Genomic DNA, 18,281 nt, shown 5'->3' with positions numbered 1-18,281 from the left:
AAGGGGAGAAATACATTAATTGCATTCTTTCAATAAGGTATGCCTTCCCAGGTAATTATTTCATGACAGTTTTAGTTATAATACTTGTTTTATCATGAAATAAAAGATGGTTTTAGGAGCCTTTTATTAGAAAGACAATTGTATAAATTAGTACCAAATTAGATTTTTGTCTTTATAAAGGTGAGCAAACCCATGAGCAGTTTTTAAATTGATGTGTTCTAGTCTACAAATGAACAAATTCTGTTTGAGGGTTAAAGAAGCTATTATTTTGTCCTTTATGCTGACAGCTTCATTACAGATTGGCCGACTGTTGGCATTAAAAAAATGTTTGGCTTCTTATGATCTTTGTGCATGCAACTATAATATTAATGCAGCGCCATAGCACTGCTCATTAAGAAATGACTTTAAATGAGGTTGAAGCATGTAAATTTGGAAAGATACAGATGTTAAATGCAGCCATTTCTTTTTGTGTACAGCCGTATGGCTAATAATTTTCAAGTGGCTAAAGCTCTTGTTAGCAGGAGTGCTGGTGTGTTAAGAATGGCTCTATAAATAACTAAGAACTGAAGTTGAAGGTGCTTCTTTTAAGGACTATTGTTAACTAAACATTATTGCCAAACAGATGGAAAGCATTCACCAGCCTGATGTTTTTAGGTCTAATTATATTATCACCAGCTCTGTACAGCTCAGTTGAAGAGTTGTATCCAGAGGCCAATTTATAATCATTTAGCCAACACCTGTTTGGGAGAAATTGACAGTCAAAGGGCACATTTTAAAAAAATCACATACGTTCTTGTGTTTATTGCCTCAATGTGAACACTGTCTAGTTGCAAACAAACTTGGTAGGAGAAGGAAGTAAATGTAAACAAAGCAGCACTTCCCCAGCCATGTTTATCCATCTTAATTTGGCATTTTTATCTGATCTGCTTCATGCTTCATGGATAAGTGAGACCAGCAAAGAGATATTCTTCTGATTTATGCAGGAATATTCTGTTTAGTCAATTAAGAGGCTTTGGGTAGAAAAAAGTTCTTTTCTTTGATCGTGTATCTTCCATTCCTTTTAACCTAGTGAAATGTTTTCATTTTCATATAGATGGGTCTTATTTAGAGACAATTTGATATAAAAACAAATAAATCTTAGGGAACACTAGATGTCTTCAAAGACTCAACAGATGCTCATTGAGCCCTCCATTGCAGGGAGAGGGCCATGCTGCCTCCTTTTGCACTCATGATGTGTTAATTTAACTTTCAAGGTTCCAGGTCTGTGAATGTGTTTCCTTGCTGGAAGTTCAACATTTTTTGGTGAAATTTGCTCAGAGGGCAATTATGGGGAGAATAAGTCTACCCTATCTGAATAAAATAAAAATCCATTCCTTTGTTTGAACCTCCTGATCCCACTGATTATTTCATTTTACTGTTTTTCCTTCTTCTGACATCTACTGAAAGATTTATATGCCTCTGCTTTCTTAACACCTATTATTAATCCAGGGCAGTCTGGCTTCTGGTCTCACTATTTCACTTCATAATGCAGTATTAAAAATTTACCAATGACTTCCTGACTGCCTTAGCCAGTGTTAGTTTCTCAGTCCTCATTCTTCATGGCTTCACTTTGTTGTTTGGCACACATAATTACTCTCATCTTAAGTATACTCTTTTTCTGACATTGGCACTAATATAGTTTCCTGTGTACATTTCTGACTATACTTTTGGTCATTGTTGCCTTATCCACCCACAATATTCTAATTGTGGATAATTCTCAAAATTCAGACTTAAATAGGATACTTAGCAGTTAAGAGGAAAGAACCTGGAGCCAGACTGTCAAGATTTAATTTTTACCTCTCTCACTTCTGAGTTTTGTGAGCATGGACAAGTTAATAGTTTTGTTTGTTTCCTCATCTGTAAAATTGGGTTAATGAAAGTATACCCTACCTCACTGGATTGTTGAGAGTATTACATGATTTTGTTCTTTCAATCTCAGAATAGTGCCTGGTATAAAGTAAGCATTCCTGTGGGACGTATACTCATGTCTTCAGTTGTTATCTTTATGGAGAATGCTCAAATATAAATCTTTAGTCCCGACTTATTTCCTAAGCTCTATTCCCATATCACCATCTACCTCCTAAACTTTTACACTTGAATTCAATTGCCCTATTATTTATTGAACATTTAGTATGTGTGAGCAATGTGTTATGTATTAGAGGAAATACAATTTCTGCCCTGTATCAGTTTTCCATTGCTGCTGTAACAAATTATTGCAAACTTAGCATCTTAAAACAATACAAATTTATGATCCCATAATGTTGGTCAGAGGTCTGATGTGAGTCTTGTTGGCTTAAAATCAAGGTGTTGTTGGCAGGGCTGCATTTCTACTGGAGGCCCTGAGGAAGAATCTGTTTCCAAACTTATTCTTATTCAGGTTGTTGGCTGAATTTTGTTCTTTGTGCTTAAAGGTTTGAGGGCTCTGTTTCTTTGCTGGCTGTCAGCCAGGGGCTGGTCTTAGCTCCTAGAAACTGCCTGTGTTCCTTCTCATGCTTTCTATGGGCTCTGAGAGGCCTCTCTCTGGTTCTTGTGTGTGGGCCCCATATCTCAGAGCCAGTAATGATATGTCACTTTCATGCTTTGAATCTCTTTGATTTTTGCCTTCTGCCACATCACTTCTGCACTTTCTACTTCTTTAGCAGGAGACAGTTCTCTGCTTTTCATGGTTCATATGATTAGATTAAGCCCATCCTGATAATCCAGGATAATCCCTATTTTAAAGTCTGTACCTTAATTATATCTGCAAAGTCTCTTTTACCAGTAACATAACATATTCACAGGTTCTGAGGATTAGGATATGGGCATTTTGGTGAGCATTTTTTGCCTACCACATGCACATAAAGAAATTGAGGTCTGGTTGGGAGATAGACAAGTGAACAAATAAAACCATTTGAAGGATTAGAGTGGCTATGGGGTCGTTGGTACTTTATATAGTGGGAGAACAAAGGAGGGAAGTATTCAGTTTTACTGAGAAATACAGTGACATTTGAGTTGGAGCAGGAAAGATGAGGATGTGTTTGATAAATGGCTGAGGGAACATTCCAGGGAAATGAAGTAATAATAGTAATAGCAAAAATAATAATTGGTTGTGTTAAGTAGTTTTATAAGATTATTTCACTGAAATCCTCACAAATTGTAGATAGTATTTTTCCCATTTTACAGATAAGAAAACTGAGGTTTAGAGAAATTGAAGAATCATATTCAGACAGTTTAACTCTGGAGTATCTTAGTAGTACTTACCTGTTTGAGCTAAAAATTTATAATGAGAATGGTAAAATTACCTAATTGGGTTGAAAGGATAATACTGATTACATGGATAAAGCATAGCACATAGTAAACACTTAATATATGAGAGGTGAAAAAATAGAAAGCGATAAGAGAAATGCTTAGGAGGTAGAGTTGACTGGACTTGGCCACTGATTGGTTATGGAGGAAAGGGATATGGGAGAGTCCAGAGTGATGTAGGAAGCTCTTTGATTTGGAAATTTACACGGATAGTGACGTTCTCAGTACCTTAGGTGGAGGAAAAGAAATATATTATCTTTTTGTTGTTGGGGGGAGGGGCTTTGGGAAGAAGGGATGAGTTCAGGAGGTACCTGTGGGAATATTCTACTGAAATTAAACAGAAATTTGAATAGTGCCAGTCAAGTTCTCAGGAGAGGTCAAAGATGAAGTTGCTAGTATTACCTCAAATTCATCATGTGGAATTGACCATCTTCTCCTCAAACTGGTTCCTCATCTTAACTCCTCTGTTTCTTTCAGCAGTACCACCATTCTTTTATTTTCCCAAACTTATCTATTTCCATCCTTGTCTCCTACCTCTCCTTGCCCAGTGGAGGGCTGGTAATTGTTTAACAACCAGCTTCTGGGGTAAAGGGGTGAGGGGAAGACATAATTTACAGTGTTTGCTGGTTTCTGTGTTATTAGTACTCCCACCATGGCAAATTTCAGGCTATGGCTCCTTTTTTTAAAATTAAAATTGTTTAATTTTTATTCTTGGAATAGTTATAGTTTTACAGAAAAATCATGCAGAAAGTATGAGTTCCCATATACTAACCTCCTGCTCCCAGTTTGCCGTATTATTAACATTTTACATTAGGGTTCACTCTTCATTTTGTATAGTTCTATTCTGATAGCATGTATGCAACCTAACAACCTAAAGTTAATCATTTTAGTCTATGGCTGCTTTTATGCTACAACAGCAGAGTTGAATAGCCTAAAATATTTGCTGTCTGGTCCTCTACAGAAAAAGCTTGCCAACCTCTGCTATAGTGTTTCCAGAATAATAAAACATTAATATGGTAGGATAATTCCCTACTTCTGTTCATTCCTTCCATCAAGATGGGGGACTGTGGGCAGTTTATGGGGGCAGTGTGTGAGATCATGAAGGGTCTTGAGCTCATTTTATAAAATTAGGGCTTTTTCTCTGGGTGAGATGAGGGGAGTGACATGATCCAACTTGTGTTTTAAAAGAGAAACCCTGGCCGCTATTTTGAGAATAGATCATACGGCAACAGAGATGAACACAGGAAGTGCAATTGGGAGGCCATTGTTATGATCCAGGTAAGAGATAGTGTTGCTTAGAAGTGGTGAGGTGAGTTCAGATTCTGGATACATTTTGTAGATAAGGCTGAACAGATTTGCTGATGGAAAGAGAGGAGTAAAGAATGAGTCCGTGGTAGAGAAGAAATACTGAAAGGATGCCTTAGGCAAGAGCACATTAGAGCAAGTTGCTAGCTACATATGGGTTTTAGAAAGAAAACAGAGACTTCAGTAATTCCTACAATATTTTTTACCACTTCCTTTTAACGATATATGTTCCACGAGGGAAAATAAGTTTTGTTTAAAATAATTTTTTTTTTGTTTTTAAGAAATATATGTAAAATAAATCTAGGAAATATAGTTATGTTTCTAAAATATGACTTCTAAAAAAAGGAAACCATAAGAAAACCCATTTTGGATATGACTATTTTACTTGTCATTTGGTGGCTTAAAAATCTATTCAGAAATGAACAATTTTGAGTAGTCAATTCCCATGCCCTCCCTCCCGCCCAAACCTTAAAGTTTAGTTTTCAGAAGTTAAGAGTAAATGCTTCATTGTATTGTGAGTAAATTATTACTCATATATTTTACATAGGTTTTACTTGTAATGGACACAAGGACAGAACAGACATTCATTTTAAAAGTAAGTAGAATTTGTATGTTTAATGAACTTAAAACTTTCACATTATGCTTTAGAAAGAAAAGATATGTTTTACTTGTAATGGACACAAGGACAGAACAGACATTCATTTTAGAAGTAAGTAGAATTTGTATGTTTAATGAACTTAAAACTTTCACATTATGCTTTAGAAAGAAAAGATATTTGGCAATTTCCCCTGGGTATTTTGCATGTTCTTTTATGTTTGTGGTGATCCATACTTATTTTTCTTTCTGACTCCCATTATAGTTGATAAATACTCAATGGCATAAATTGAAAAAGAGTTTTATGTTATAGAGACAATAATTTGAATAAGTTGAAGAATCATTTAATGCTGTTTAAATGTATAATGCCTAGTTTAAATATATCTCAAATACATTTTGTATGATTTGTGAGGATCACACATAAATTTCACCTCTGATTATGACTACAGTTCTTAACAGCCGAAATTTTGTCTTAAAGTCTTTGTTACAGGTATTTGGGAAAGTGCTATCTACATCTCTGATTCTCTTTTTGATCTAAGTTCAGTTTTGATCCCGTGTATACTGAATTTATAACTAAATGAATAGGTGATAAAAACCCCTCAATTTTGTATTTTGAAATGTATTTAAAGCAGACGGTGACAGTAAATATTCTAAAAATATCCTAATATAGCGTTGCCACAGAATCCAGAGGTGAATTGATTAATTTTATATCTCTTTTTCTAATACTTTCTCTTTGACTTATCAGCATAGCAGTAGGTCACATTGAAACATACTGAAACACATTTCATTTTATGAATATACTTTATCACTAGCATTTCCCCAGTGTTTCAAACCAGGGGAATACACACTCCTTGTCCCTTTGGAGAAAACTCAATAATCTTTGTCCTTTTTTGAAATAGAATTTTAAAATAGCCTGTTTAATCTAGGAATACTTTTTGTATCTGAGGAATTTTAATTGATCTCACAATTTCTAATGCTTTAAAGATATACATAAGTAAAATAAAACTTAAGAAAAGGTCACAGATAAATAACTGCGTGTCATCCTGATGACTTAGTTTGAGAGCATCCCTAATAAAAACACTGACCCACGTAATTGATTTTAATGGCAGCTTTGTGGCATCTTCCGTTCTCTGGATTCATGCCAGATGCCATCAGCAGAGCCTCCGGGGACTGAGGGGCATAGAGCAGCAGATGAGTGGTTTCTCTGAAGCCCAGAATAACTTGGATAGATTAGTTTGGTTGATAAACACAGAGCACAGCAGGCTCCAAAGGCAACTGAGGGTACAACTGACCTTTTTGTTCTCTGTCAGGGTCTAAGGAAAAGCAGTGAATACAGCAGGAACAGAAAGACCATCATCCCCCGCTGTGTGCCCAACATGGTGTGTCTGCACAAGTACATCATCTCTGAGGAGTCGGTATTTCTTGTGCTGCAGCATGCAGAAGGTTGGTTTATAGTTTCAATTGTTTATGGAGTGAATAATGTCACCTGCTTGGCTTTTCAGTTTCTATAATGTCCTCAACTTCTGTCATTTCATGAGCAAAGTGTTTGAAACACATGTAAGAAACTGTTTCCTTATTCCTCTGCTCTACCTCCCTACTTTGAGTTGTGAGGGAAAATGCAAATACAAGTGAGTAGCAGATTTCACTTGAACATAGAGACATTCTTAGATATATTCAACTGCCTGCTTTCTATTGGAATTGATCTAATATAATGAGAACTTTAGTGTGAATGAGTGCTAAGGGACCTAGGTTTTTATTTTACAGTTTTTATTTTGTTCTCTTGGTCTCTGCTAAAAAAAATACATTAATGTTAGATGACTAAAATGAAAAGTATCCCCTGAAGAATTAATTAATTATCTCCCTTTTTAGAAGGTAAGGGTATTTGCTTAACATTTGACATTGCCTAGTTATTCTGATCTGTGCTTTTGCTAATATGGCCAGTGGCATCACATATGGGTACAAAGCAAAGCACGGGGCTCTGCTTCAAACTGTTTATGAAATTTCAGCTCTTAGTAGAGGGAACAGGTGGCAAAAAAATATCATGTTTTGGTTTGTTTTTGCCCCATAACACCTGAATTTAAATAGCCTTTTATTTAGAATGACTGCATACAGCATATAAATATAAATTTACTTAATAAATATTGGCTTTGGCTTTTAAGAGGTATTCTTAAAATAGAAAAAAAAAATAGTTATTTTTCATATTTCATGATTTTTTTTTTTTAATTTATTTTACTGAGAGGAAAGAACTATTGTGCTTTACTAATAGGCATAACATTTGAATTTAATGCATTTTCCCAGAGAAAGGCGTCATTACTTTCTGGAATGAGGTCTCTCTTACGATAACTAATGCAAGATTTTTGATGGGGTCAATAAACTATTAATATTGTTTATTATGAAGTAAAGCACAAGATAACTACAGATGGAGAGAAGACCTCCATATGCAGTATTTAATAGGAAATTCAGAAGGGGCTCCATGGTCTCCCAGGTATTAAGAGAGTTAATTGTGTGTGTGAATTGGATAACTAATTCACCTTTGTTCAGACATTATAGACAGCTTTTATCTAAGGATACCAGTGCATTACAGACATTATTGAATTAGAGGTCATGTCATCTGATAGCGAAATACAGCCACCTCTGGTGTGGAACAAAATAACTTGCGTAGTAATAATCCATAATAATTTAGAACAAGGTCAGAAGGATGAATGTAATTATAGTCAATATTCTATTACCAAGTATGGATTATTCATGTTGGAGATTATCTGTGGTAAATTTTCAATCTTAGCTCACCCCTGCTATTTGCAGCATCATCTTCCTCTCCTTCTTCCTCTTCCTTCCCCAAACCCTACTTAATTTTTCTCCTGTCATCTTCTCACCCTCTCTTACACACCTAAAGCTGGTATTTCAATGATTTTACTTTCACACTATAGAAAATTTTTACAATCTGTCTTAAAGCCCTACTTTACAAGGCTTTCAAATTTTCTACTGTTTTGGATTATTTTTACCAAATCTCTTTTCCTCTACTATTGACCTCATCTGACTTAGGGGAATCTCTTAACCATTCATTTTATGTTTCTGTTGTTTGGTTTTAAGAAGGTTTTATAACACAAAGATACTAAGTTATGGTGTAAATAAGGGGCTCTGGATTCATTCAATATTCAACAGATTTATTGAGCATGTGCTATGTACCAGGACCTCTTTTAGGTAAACAAGACAAAAAAAGTTGTATCTTTTTGAAAATTACATACATGTGGAGAATCAATTGATCAAACAAACAAACAGAAACAAAAAAGCAAGAGGCTGTTGGATAAAAATAGGAACTGTACCGAACTTTAACACAGGGAAATCAAATAGAGAAATGACTGACTGGAAGACTGCTTTAAATTAGGTAGTCAGGGAAGCTCTCTCTAAGAAGGTGCATGTATTATTTAAAAAAAAAGGCACTTTCTTAAGTGCAAATAGCTATTACTGAAAAACTAAACTTTGAGCAGTTGTCTTCATAATATGAATGTTTTAATATTTGTGATTTGTGACTTTAGTCTCCCATTGCTTACAGAACTATTCATAATTTGCAGTAGTCTCTTGAACTCATTTGCTCCTTGTATTAGTTAGGGTTCTCTAGGGAAACAGAATCAACAAGAGATACCTATAAATATAAGATTTATAAAAGTGTCTCATGTAACTGGGCATGCACGAGTCTAAATTCTGTAGGGCAGGCAGCAGACTGGCAACTCTGATGAATGTGTTCAACAATGAACTGGCAACTTCGACAAACTCCTCAGGAAATGCTTCGCTGGTCAGCTGAAGAAGTGAAGGTCCTCTGTTTCGCTTAAAAGTCTTCAACTGATTGGATTAAATCCGGCTAATTGCATTCTCTCATTGTGGAAGACATGCCCTTCGTTGATGTAATCAGTTACAGCTGCAGCCAATTGACTGATGATTTAATAAACCAGCTTTCTGGTTTATTAACCAGCCACGAATGTCCTTGAGTAACAGTTAGGCCAGTACTTGCTTGACCAGACACCTGGGTACCATTACCTGGCCAGGTTGACATGTGAAACTAACCATCACACTCCCCATTTGTAATTCATTCAGTCAGAAAATATTTATTTATTGAGTGACACATAGTTCTAAATACAGGAACTTAGAACAAAACAAATGAGGACTCTGCCCACACAGAGCTTATATTATAGAGTCAGAACAGACAATAAGCAAATGTACAAGTAAATATATGTCAGATGCAGATAAAGACTATGGGGAAAAATAAAGGTAGGGGTAAAGAAATGCTAAAGGGGTGAAGTGGGGGTTGTTATTTTATAGAGGGTGGTCACCTCATTGAGAAGGAAACATTTGACCAGAGACCTGAAGGAAGTGAAGGAAGAAGAATGTGTGTATGTGAGGGAAGAATGGCTCAGGAGGAGAGAACAAATGCATAGGCTCCAAGGCAGAAAAGTGCGTGGTGTACAAGGAACAGCAAGGTCAGTGTGGCCAAAGCGGAATGGGAAGAGTGGCAGGAAATGAGCTTAGAGAAGTAGGGAGAGGTGGGCAGGCAGATCCTATATGGTCTCACAGGCCATTTTAAGATGATTTTTATTCTGAATGAGATGGGAAGTCATTGGGGATGGTGTAGGGGTTGTATTAAGCAGAAGAATGACAAGATAGGGAGTACTGTGGCTGCTTTATGGAAAATAAAATATAGGAGGGCAAAGAGAAAAGCAAGGGGACCAGTTTGAAGGTTGTTGCCGCAGTCCAGGTGAAAGATGGTGGTGGTCTGGATAAGGTGTTAGAGGTGGAGGTGGTGAGAAAGGGTTATTAGATTCTGGATATATTTTGAAGGTAGAACTTAACATGATTCTACCTTGGCTGACACCAAGGTTTTTGACTCAAATAACTGAAAGAATAGAGTTCCCATTTATTAAGATGGAGGAAGCTGTGGGAGGAATAGATTTAGTGGGAAAAATTAGTTCAGTTTTGGACATGTGAGTTTGAGATGTTTATTAAATACCCAGGTGGTACTGAGTAAGCAGTTAGATGTACCAGACAGGATTTTAGGAGAGAAGTTTAAAATATTGTTGTTCCTAATAATGAATCCTTGATTTTAAATTTATTCAAGGAAGAAAAGGTGGGAATACAATATGTATTCAGTCATCATAGCCATGTGTCTTATTAAAAATCTAAGTTCCTAAGATTAGGGATGAAGTCATTTTCATCATATATAGCCCAACATTTAGCAGAATGTTTAGTACATAGAAGGTGTTCGATGTGTAATTGTTGAATTTTGAGTCAGTCAGAGAAAAGATGAAAGCCCAGGTTAGAAGAAAAAGGTTGGAAAAGCCTCTGAGTGTGGTTACAACAAATAGAATGGGGTGGGGAAGAATTTCTCCCCAATTACTTAGGGACCCCAGAGGAGAAATCATTCTATTTCATTAAGTAGTTTTTTTAAAAAATTATAAAACTAATATATAAAAAATAAATTTAAACTATATAAAAGGATATAAGGTATAAAGAAAAGTTCTCCATCCTATTCTCCGGAAATATGCACTCTTTTAATAGTTGGTTGTATATAGCTTGCAAAAATTTCCTAAGCATGTAAATATATGTTCCTTATCTGTCTATTTTTAATAAAGCATAGTGGATCTTATATATTGTTCTGTTAACTTTCTTTTTTCCCCATCTTAGCAATGGGTCTTGGACATTTTTCCTTATCAGTATCTATAGGTTTGTGTTAAGAGAGGGATTCTGGAGCCAGACTATATGAGCTCAATTGCTGGCTCAGTCATTTGCCAGCTGCGTGACCTTGGATGAAATACTTAACCTTTCTGTGCCTCAGTTTCCTCATCTTTAAAATGGGGTTAATAAGAATTACCTCCCTCATAGGATAGATGTGAGGATTAAGTGAATTGATATATATAAAACATTTAGAATAGTGTCTGGTACATGTTAAGCACTATTCTAAGTATTTGCAAATATTGCTCTTAATTTTTTGAATAGATACAAATTGTTTGATTATATGGATTTACCATGATTTAACTACTCCCCTATTAATTGGTGTTTAAATTGTTTCTAGTCTGGACTATCGTACGTATATATCTGTGTGCTTTTTTGTTATTGATGTTACTGAGAATTATTTGTGGGACACATTTCTTGAAGTGGAATTGCTGGGTCGAGATGATTTTGATAATTGCTCCAGCAATATTATAGCGTATATGTCAGATTAAAGTCCTAATTCTGGCCAAGCTAATTAACAGATTTATTTTGTAATCTTGCAGAAAACCAGCAGATTAAAATCTGATGAGAGACAAAGAAAAGGTTTTTATTAAACCTTATGAATTTCTATTTTCATAGCTTAAAAAGATTTAACTTCTGCTGTTTCATGTGGTTTAGTAGGACTTAGAAAGATGCCATTTAGATTCTTAAAATGTTACAAATTGTAAATATTTTAGGCCTTTTCTTTTCTTCTTTTTTTTTTTTTTTTTTTTTGAGATTAGCTGAAATAATTTATTTAGGTTAAGGTCATTATTGTTAGAGACTACAATATGTTGACATTTGGGTTAAGTTTGTCTGTTAGGCCTGATCTTAACTATGCAGAAAGTAAAAACCCATTCAGCTTTCATCAGTGGGAAACTTCAAAAGTAATAATGAGTTTCTGTAGGTTGTGTAATTTTTATGATTTCAGAAAGTATGTGATAAGATCAAACTTGAGTTTCTTTAGCTCCATATTGAGCATCAAATTTAACTAGGCACCCAGCAAAGATGGAGAAGAGCTTAAAAGTTTTTCCCGCTTGAAAATGCAGAATTCTTATAACTCACAGGGTAATTGTTTAGGCTAGGAACAAACACCGTAAAGAAAGTGCCAGGAATCACATTTAAAATTTTTATTTAATAATGTTCTTTTCTGTATTTTCTAAAATTTTTTCAATAAACTCATATATTAGTTTTAAAATAGGAGGAAAAAATGACCAAAAGATGACATTGTTATACTTATAGATCTTTTTTTGGAAAGATTTTCAAAAGCTTTATATCATCTTTTTGTAACTCAATTTAATAAATATTTATTTAATACCTATTATTTTATGTGCTATACTGAAGTGGTAAAGAGGGTTTAGAGAAGTTGGGAATTGTATCCAGCGAGAGGGGTTCAAAAATTTGGTGAAAGAGAACAAATTCTGAAGGATCTTCAAGAATGGGTGGAATTTTGACAAGCAGATATGGGGGAAATTAGTAGGAAAGAAAATGTTGTATGAGGAAAAACCCAACATGGGTTTTATGTGCAGAAATCCAGTTCGGAATTGTGGGAGAGGGACAGAAAAGAAACCAAGTTTGGTCCAAAGCTTTTGTGCCAGAGCGACTTGGATATCAGAAAGAGGAAGTGATTCTGAGGACAAAAATAAAGAATTTAAGTGCATAGAACTTTAAATTTCAGCAGCTCATCCAGGTGGAATTGGCCCAACAATGGGTGAAACTTTTCTTAGAACTTTATTAGGTAGGTACTGTTTCTTGCTGATCATTGGAACTTTACAGCTGCAGTTACTGTCTACTATGCAGGGGCACATCTCATTTTGATGAATTATCATCTTATTTAACAGGAAATGACTGAATGCCTGTCATGTCCTGGACATTCTATATGCGAGAATATCATATAAAAGATTTATATCATATAAAAGACTTGGTTCTTTCCTCAAAGTAGTAATTTCAATCTAGGAGAATTCTCAACAAGTGCCGTTTTATTTGGATTGTATGCAAGAATACCAGCCTCAGGATCAGGCCTTATTGTTAGTGTGCCACAATATAGGTATTTAGGATATGACCGTTTAGACAGGAATATGGTTATTTTTATCAAAACACGAGAGAAAGATGAATCAGTTTTGCTCCTTTCGTAGGTTTCCAAGTCATATGAATCCTTAAACTTTGGTATGAATATAGGGAATGTGAAACATTGAATATAATCTAAAGAGACAGAAAGCATTAGCTTAAAAAAAAAAAATGATAGGGACAAGTTAAGAACCAAAATGTTCTATACCACTGTTACCAAAATAGGGAAGACTGTTAACTAGATCACAGTGTTGAAAGAGATGTATGAGAATCTTAGGATTGATATGACAGCTGCTTTTTATTTAGCATTTACTCTAAATCACAGTATTGGGTGTTTTATGTATTTATTGAATCTCTAACTTTCTCCTCTGAAATGAATTATACTTTTACCCCTGTTTCAGAGAATTGCAATCCAAAGATTAATATTCTCTTATGGAATGGGAAGTAGAAAAAAGATTTTTGAGATGCTTGCATGGTCTTTTTTACACATATAATTGACTGTCCATGATTATTCCACTTAAGACTTAGCTACTCTTGATATGTGACACTTAATAATGACATTAAAAATGTGCTGGAAAAAAATTGCCTTCTCCACGTTGGTAGAGGGATTTATTTTTAAGACATTATCCTTAATTTCCAACTTTTGGAAGCTACAATTATACCCTCACAAAGTACACTTCCTCAGATATTGTTTTCAAGATTCCTGGGTCAGATTTAGTTAATTGTTCTTTTTTTCTTGTGATAGTTTCTAGTCAGTAGAGCTGTGGTAGTTTTTGATAGTTCTTATAGTTTGTTTAAAGATTTTAATTAACAGATGGGATTGAGATTTTAATGGTTAAAAATATGGTGAAATGATTACAGAAGTATTTGTTATAAAAAGTTGGATTATTTATATGGGTTGATTTTGATGATTTTAGTTTTTATAGGTTTCTAATGTATATTACAATAATTTGTCTCAGTAACAGCCTTTACTTTTGCACGTATACAGAACATGATGTGTATGCAGGGAGGGGAAAGATGGGGAAATATTATTAATATATCATTTATAAAGGCATAGTTACATGCCAGATGCCAAATCTCCCTTCCACTCCTGGACTGGGCATTTTCAAAATGGAATGATACTGATTTTTTCCCCATGTATTTATGTATTTATGTACACATTTACACTTGACCAGAGGACCATGCTTGAAAACTATTACATAAACAGATCAGGACATAATCATATGTTTCTACAGCTGAAATATATTTAACTTTAAAGCAGAATTTTAGCAGTGAGATTTCATATTAGTGTTATAACTAGTTTCCCTTCAAATGAAGAAATAGGTTATCAAGAGGTATGCTTGAATCTATACCAGTCAGCAGTAACAAAAGGGCATTTGAATAATTATGCTTTGTTTCACAGCTCACTTGATAATAATGGGTATTGTTGACTTTTTTGATTGGTTAGAATGCTTCAGTATAGATAGAAGCATATAATATAATTTTATCATTTATTATTATATTTAATTCAACATGATAGAATGCTTCATGTTTATCTAATGGTTTAATTAAGTAACTATTAATTTGAGGATCTTAATTTTTTTTATTGTACTTGTTCACAGGTGGCAAACTCTGGTCATATGTCAGCAAGTTTTTAAACAGGAGTCCTGAAGAAAGTTTTGACATCCGGGAAGTGAAAAAATCTCCGCTTACCAAAGTTCACCTGCAACAGCCAACTTCTAGTCCTCATGACAGCAACAGCTTTGAATGCAGAGGAAGTGATGGTGGTACCATGCCTAAGGTTCTGCCTTTGAAGACCAGCCTTACTCCAAGCTCTCAAGATGATAGCAACCAGGAAGACAATAGCCAAGATACCTCTCCAAAATGGCCAGATTCTGGCTCAAGTTCAGAAGAAGAATGCACTACTAGTTATTTAACATTATGCAATGAATATGGGCAAGAAAAGGTTGAACCAGGGTCTTTGAATGAGGAGCCCTTTATGAAGACTGAAGGAAACAATGTTTATACCAAAGCCATTCAAAGCTTCCCAGCACACCTTGCTGCTGACTGTGACAGCCGCAGCACCCAGCTGTTATCTCATGAGCTGAAGTTTTTCCCTGAAGATAATAACCCAGAATCAGTTAGCTCTCCAGGAACATCAGATTCCCTCAGTAGATCTAAAAACAGCCCCATGGAATTCTTTAGGATAGATAGTAAGGATAGCACTAGTGAACTCCTGGGACTTGATTTGGGGGAAAAATTGTGTAACCTAAGATCAGAACCTTTAAAACCATTCTTCTCTCTTCCAGATGGAGACAGCTCTTCAGTGGGTTTTAATATTAGCGAAAGTAAGGTAGAGTTTAAAGCTCAGGATATCATTAGTGGGGGCTCAAATGACTCAGTCCCAGTTATTTCTTTTAAAGATGCTGCTTTTAATGATGTCACTGGTACTGATGAAGGAAGACCTGATCTTCTTGTAAATCTGCCTGGTGAATTGGAGCCAATAAAAGAAGCTGCAGCAATGGGACCTACTAAGTTTACACAGACTAATATGCACATTATAGAAAGTAAACTCATGGAAGCTCCTGATGTTTTATGCCTCAGACTTAGTACTGAACAATGCCAAGCACATGAAGAAAAAGGCACAGAGGAATTGAGTGATCCCTGCCATCCTAAATTCCATAGTATAAGAGAGAAACACTATGCACAGGAGGATCTTGGGATGCTATTTATAGCAGCTGTTGGTCACAGTAGTTCAGGAGACATGTCTTTGTTACACAGCTCAAATCCTGAGTTTCAAGGACTTGGAGTTGTTGGGTCAGCACTAACTGCAAACAGTACAGAAGAAAGCTTATTCCATATTTCTAACCCTCTTTCAGGTGCTAATGAATGTAATGCAAACACAGACACTTTAAAAACAGAAGAAGTATTGTTGTTTACAGATCAAGCTGATGATTTGGCCAAAGAGGAACTAACTTCTTTATTCCAGAGAGACTCTGAGACCAAGGGAGAGAGTGGGTTAGCACTAAAAGGAGACGAGGAAATACATCAGATTTTTGAGGACCTTGATAAAAAATTAGCACTAAACTCCAGGTTTTATATCCCAGAGGGCTGCATTCAAAGATGGGCAGCTGAAATGGTGGTAGCCCTTGATGCTTTACATAGAGAGGGAATTGTGTGCCGCGATTTGAACCCAAACAACATCTTATTGAATGATAGAGGTCAGGAACTTTTGCAAATGCATTTCTTTTTATTCGCTGTTGCTTCCAATTAACTGAGTAGGCGTTTTATCTTGTAATTAGTATCTTCATTTCCTGTCTAGAGCTTCATTATCAGTGCAGCAAATTCACCCCCCAGTAATAGCTTCTAGTACTTAATGATGCCATTATTCTTAATGATACTGTTTTTAGCTACAAAAGGAGTAATTACAGTTCACTTCTGCAGAAAATGGAAGAGAAAAATGTTTTGATTTCTCCTGTCGTTTTGTTTTTAGGACACATTCAGCTAACGTATTTTAGCAGGTGGAGTGAGGTTGAAGATTCCTGTGACAGCGATGCCATAGAGAGAATGTACTGTGCTCCAGGTTAGAGCAATCTCCTCAAATGTTTCACATGAAAAAGTAGTTGGGCATCTCTCATTTCTTTATGGACGTTGTATTTTTCACTAGCAGTTCATGTATGGGTTGAATTTGGTCATCTCTTTAACCCTTTGAAAAAGAAAATTTGGGGATAAAACCAATATATAATTTATAACTATATATATATGTGTATGTGTGTGTGCATGCACCTATGTGTATGCATATGCACATTGTTAAATGAGGTTTTACTTCCCTCAGAACTGGCAATGAATTCTATCTTAGAAGTGTCTTAACACTCTTTTGGCCAACTATTTGACACAACAGGTTTCTCTTGCCCTTACTATATTGTCTTTTTTAAAAAAAAATAGAGACTTATTTCGGGGAGTGTTACATCCTTTGCTAAATGATTACAGGTAGTCTAAGCATGTAGATTGGATTTGAGTTACTTTTCTATCTGTTGTTGGTGTGGATGGGGCTCTAGACCAATAGTTCCTTCACCTTTTGCCTATCATTCAGCTTCTTTGGATGGCCAGAGTTGTTTTGCTAATCACCCATTGGTCTTCGTGGGAGGTTCAAGCTGATTTTGTTGACAAGATCTCCTTAGTTGTTGATCAGTACAGTATTGAATGCTTACTAGCTAACCAGAGTATTAATTGATGCCAACAGTGTTTCCCTGCAAAATGGGAAATGATTTTATTTATAATTGAAAGAGCTATGTTGTTTTTGGTTACAACATTCATTGTAAAGAATTGTTTCTATTTTGGTGAACAGCAAAGCTTTTCAACCTGCAAAGTAAGTATCTTAGTTTCCTGGAAACAACTATTAGGGGTTTCTTACCATTATACTCCTTCTCTCCTCTTTTCCTTCTTCCCCATATTAGGACTGTTTGATTTGATTTCTTCCTGGGTACAGTAGAGCGTGTATTCCTTTTTTGTGTCTCTCAGATAAATAATAGGATGCTGTTTTTTGAATCCTTATCAGTGTGACTTAGTTTATGGGATAGCAATCATTTCATAGTGAAATCACTTTATTATAGTTGTCTGGTTCTTTTTCTTTATACAGATTCTTTCCCCCACTTTTCTAATTTTATAAGAAACATTTTAGGTACCAGTGTACATAAATTCATATGTCAGTTGGAATGAACTTGGAGGTTTTGACATTAAAATTAAATGACAGGTGTGTGTGTGTGTGTGTGCGTGTGTGTATGTATGTGTGTATGTGTACCCGGTTAAATCTTGAAGTGCAGTGTCAACTATCAAGCAAAACCAGTTGTTTGGGGGGGGGGGCATTGTTTAATGTAGATAACAGACTCCTTATTTTCTATTTTTTTGGTACTTTCTTACTGAAAACTGCATAAGGCTGTACTTTGCCATTCTAGCCAATTATTTTTCTTCAAGTTAAAGCATGAACATGTTTACTTTAACATCCATAGCAGGTTGACATCTGAGAAGTTTAATATGTTTGGAACAGAACCATACCACATTCACAACAGATACATAATCTTAGTTTAGTGTACTTGAATACTGAATTTAATACAGATTACCTTCTTACTGCAGGTTACTTTTCTTTTTTTTAATTTTTAAGCATCTTTTCCCAGTAATCACAATTCTCTTAGTTTACCAGAAGGTGGCAGTCTACCATTAATGGATTTTTGCTCTCATCTATGAGGTTGTCCTTCGTTAACATTTGATAG

General features: G+C 35.3%; 1 protein-coding gene across 3 annotated transcripts in view; it reads left to right on the top strand.

The window, feature by feature from the left end:
* The window catches only part of RPS6KC1 (ribosomal protein S6 kinase C1), a 340,815-nt gene that overhangs the window by 208,724 nt on the left and 113,810 nt on the right, over nucleotides 1-18,281 (top strand). For all 3 annotated transcript variants that reach the window (XM_037824064.1, XM_037824056.1, XM_037824074.1), the window contains 4 exons: nucleotides 5,177-5,224; nucleotides 6,534-6,666; nucleotides 14,634-16,232; nucleotides 16,505-16,594. In XM_037824064.1, the coding sequence (XP_037679992.1) occupies nucleotides 5,177-5,224; nucleotides 6,534-6,666; nucleotides 14,634-16,232; nucleotides 16,505-16,594 (1,870 nt within the window). The remainder of the gene's footprint in view (nucleotides 1-5,176; nucleotides 5,225-6,533; nucleotides 6,667-14,633; nucleotides 16,233-16,504; nucleotides 16,595-18,281) is intronic.

Source organism: Choloepus didactylus, chromosome 2, assembly GCF_015220235.1.
Source record: "Choloepus didactylus isolate mChoDid1 chromosome 2, mChoDid1.pri, whole genome shotgun sequence".
NCBI lineage: Eukaryota > Metazoa > Chordata > Mammalia > Pilosa > Megalonychidae > Choloepus > Choloepus didactylus.
This window is presented reverse-complemented; position numbering and strand designations above follow the sequence as displayed.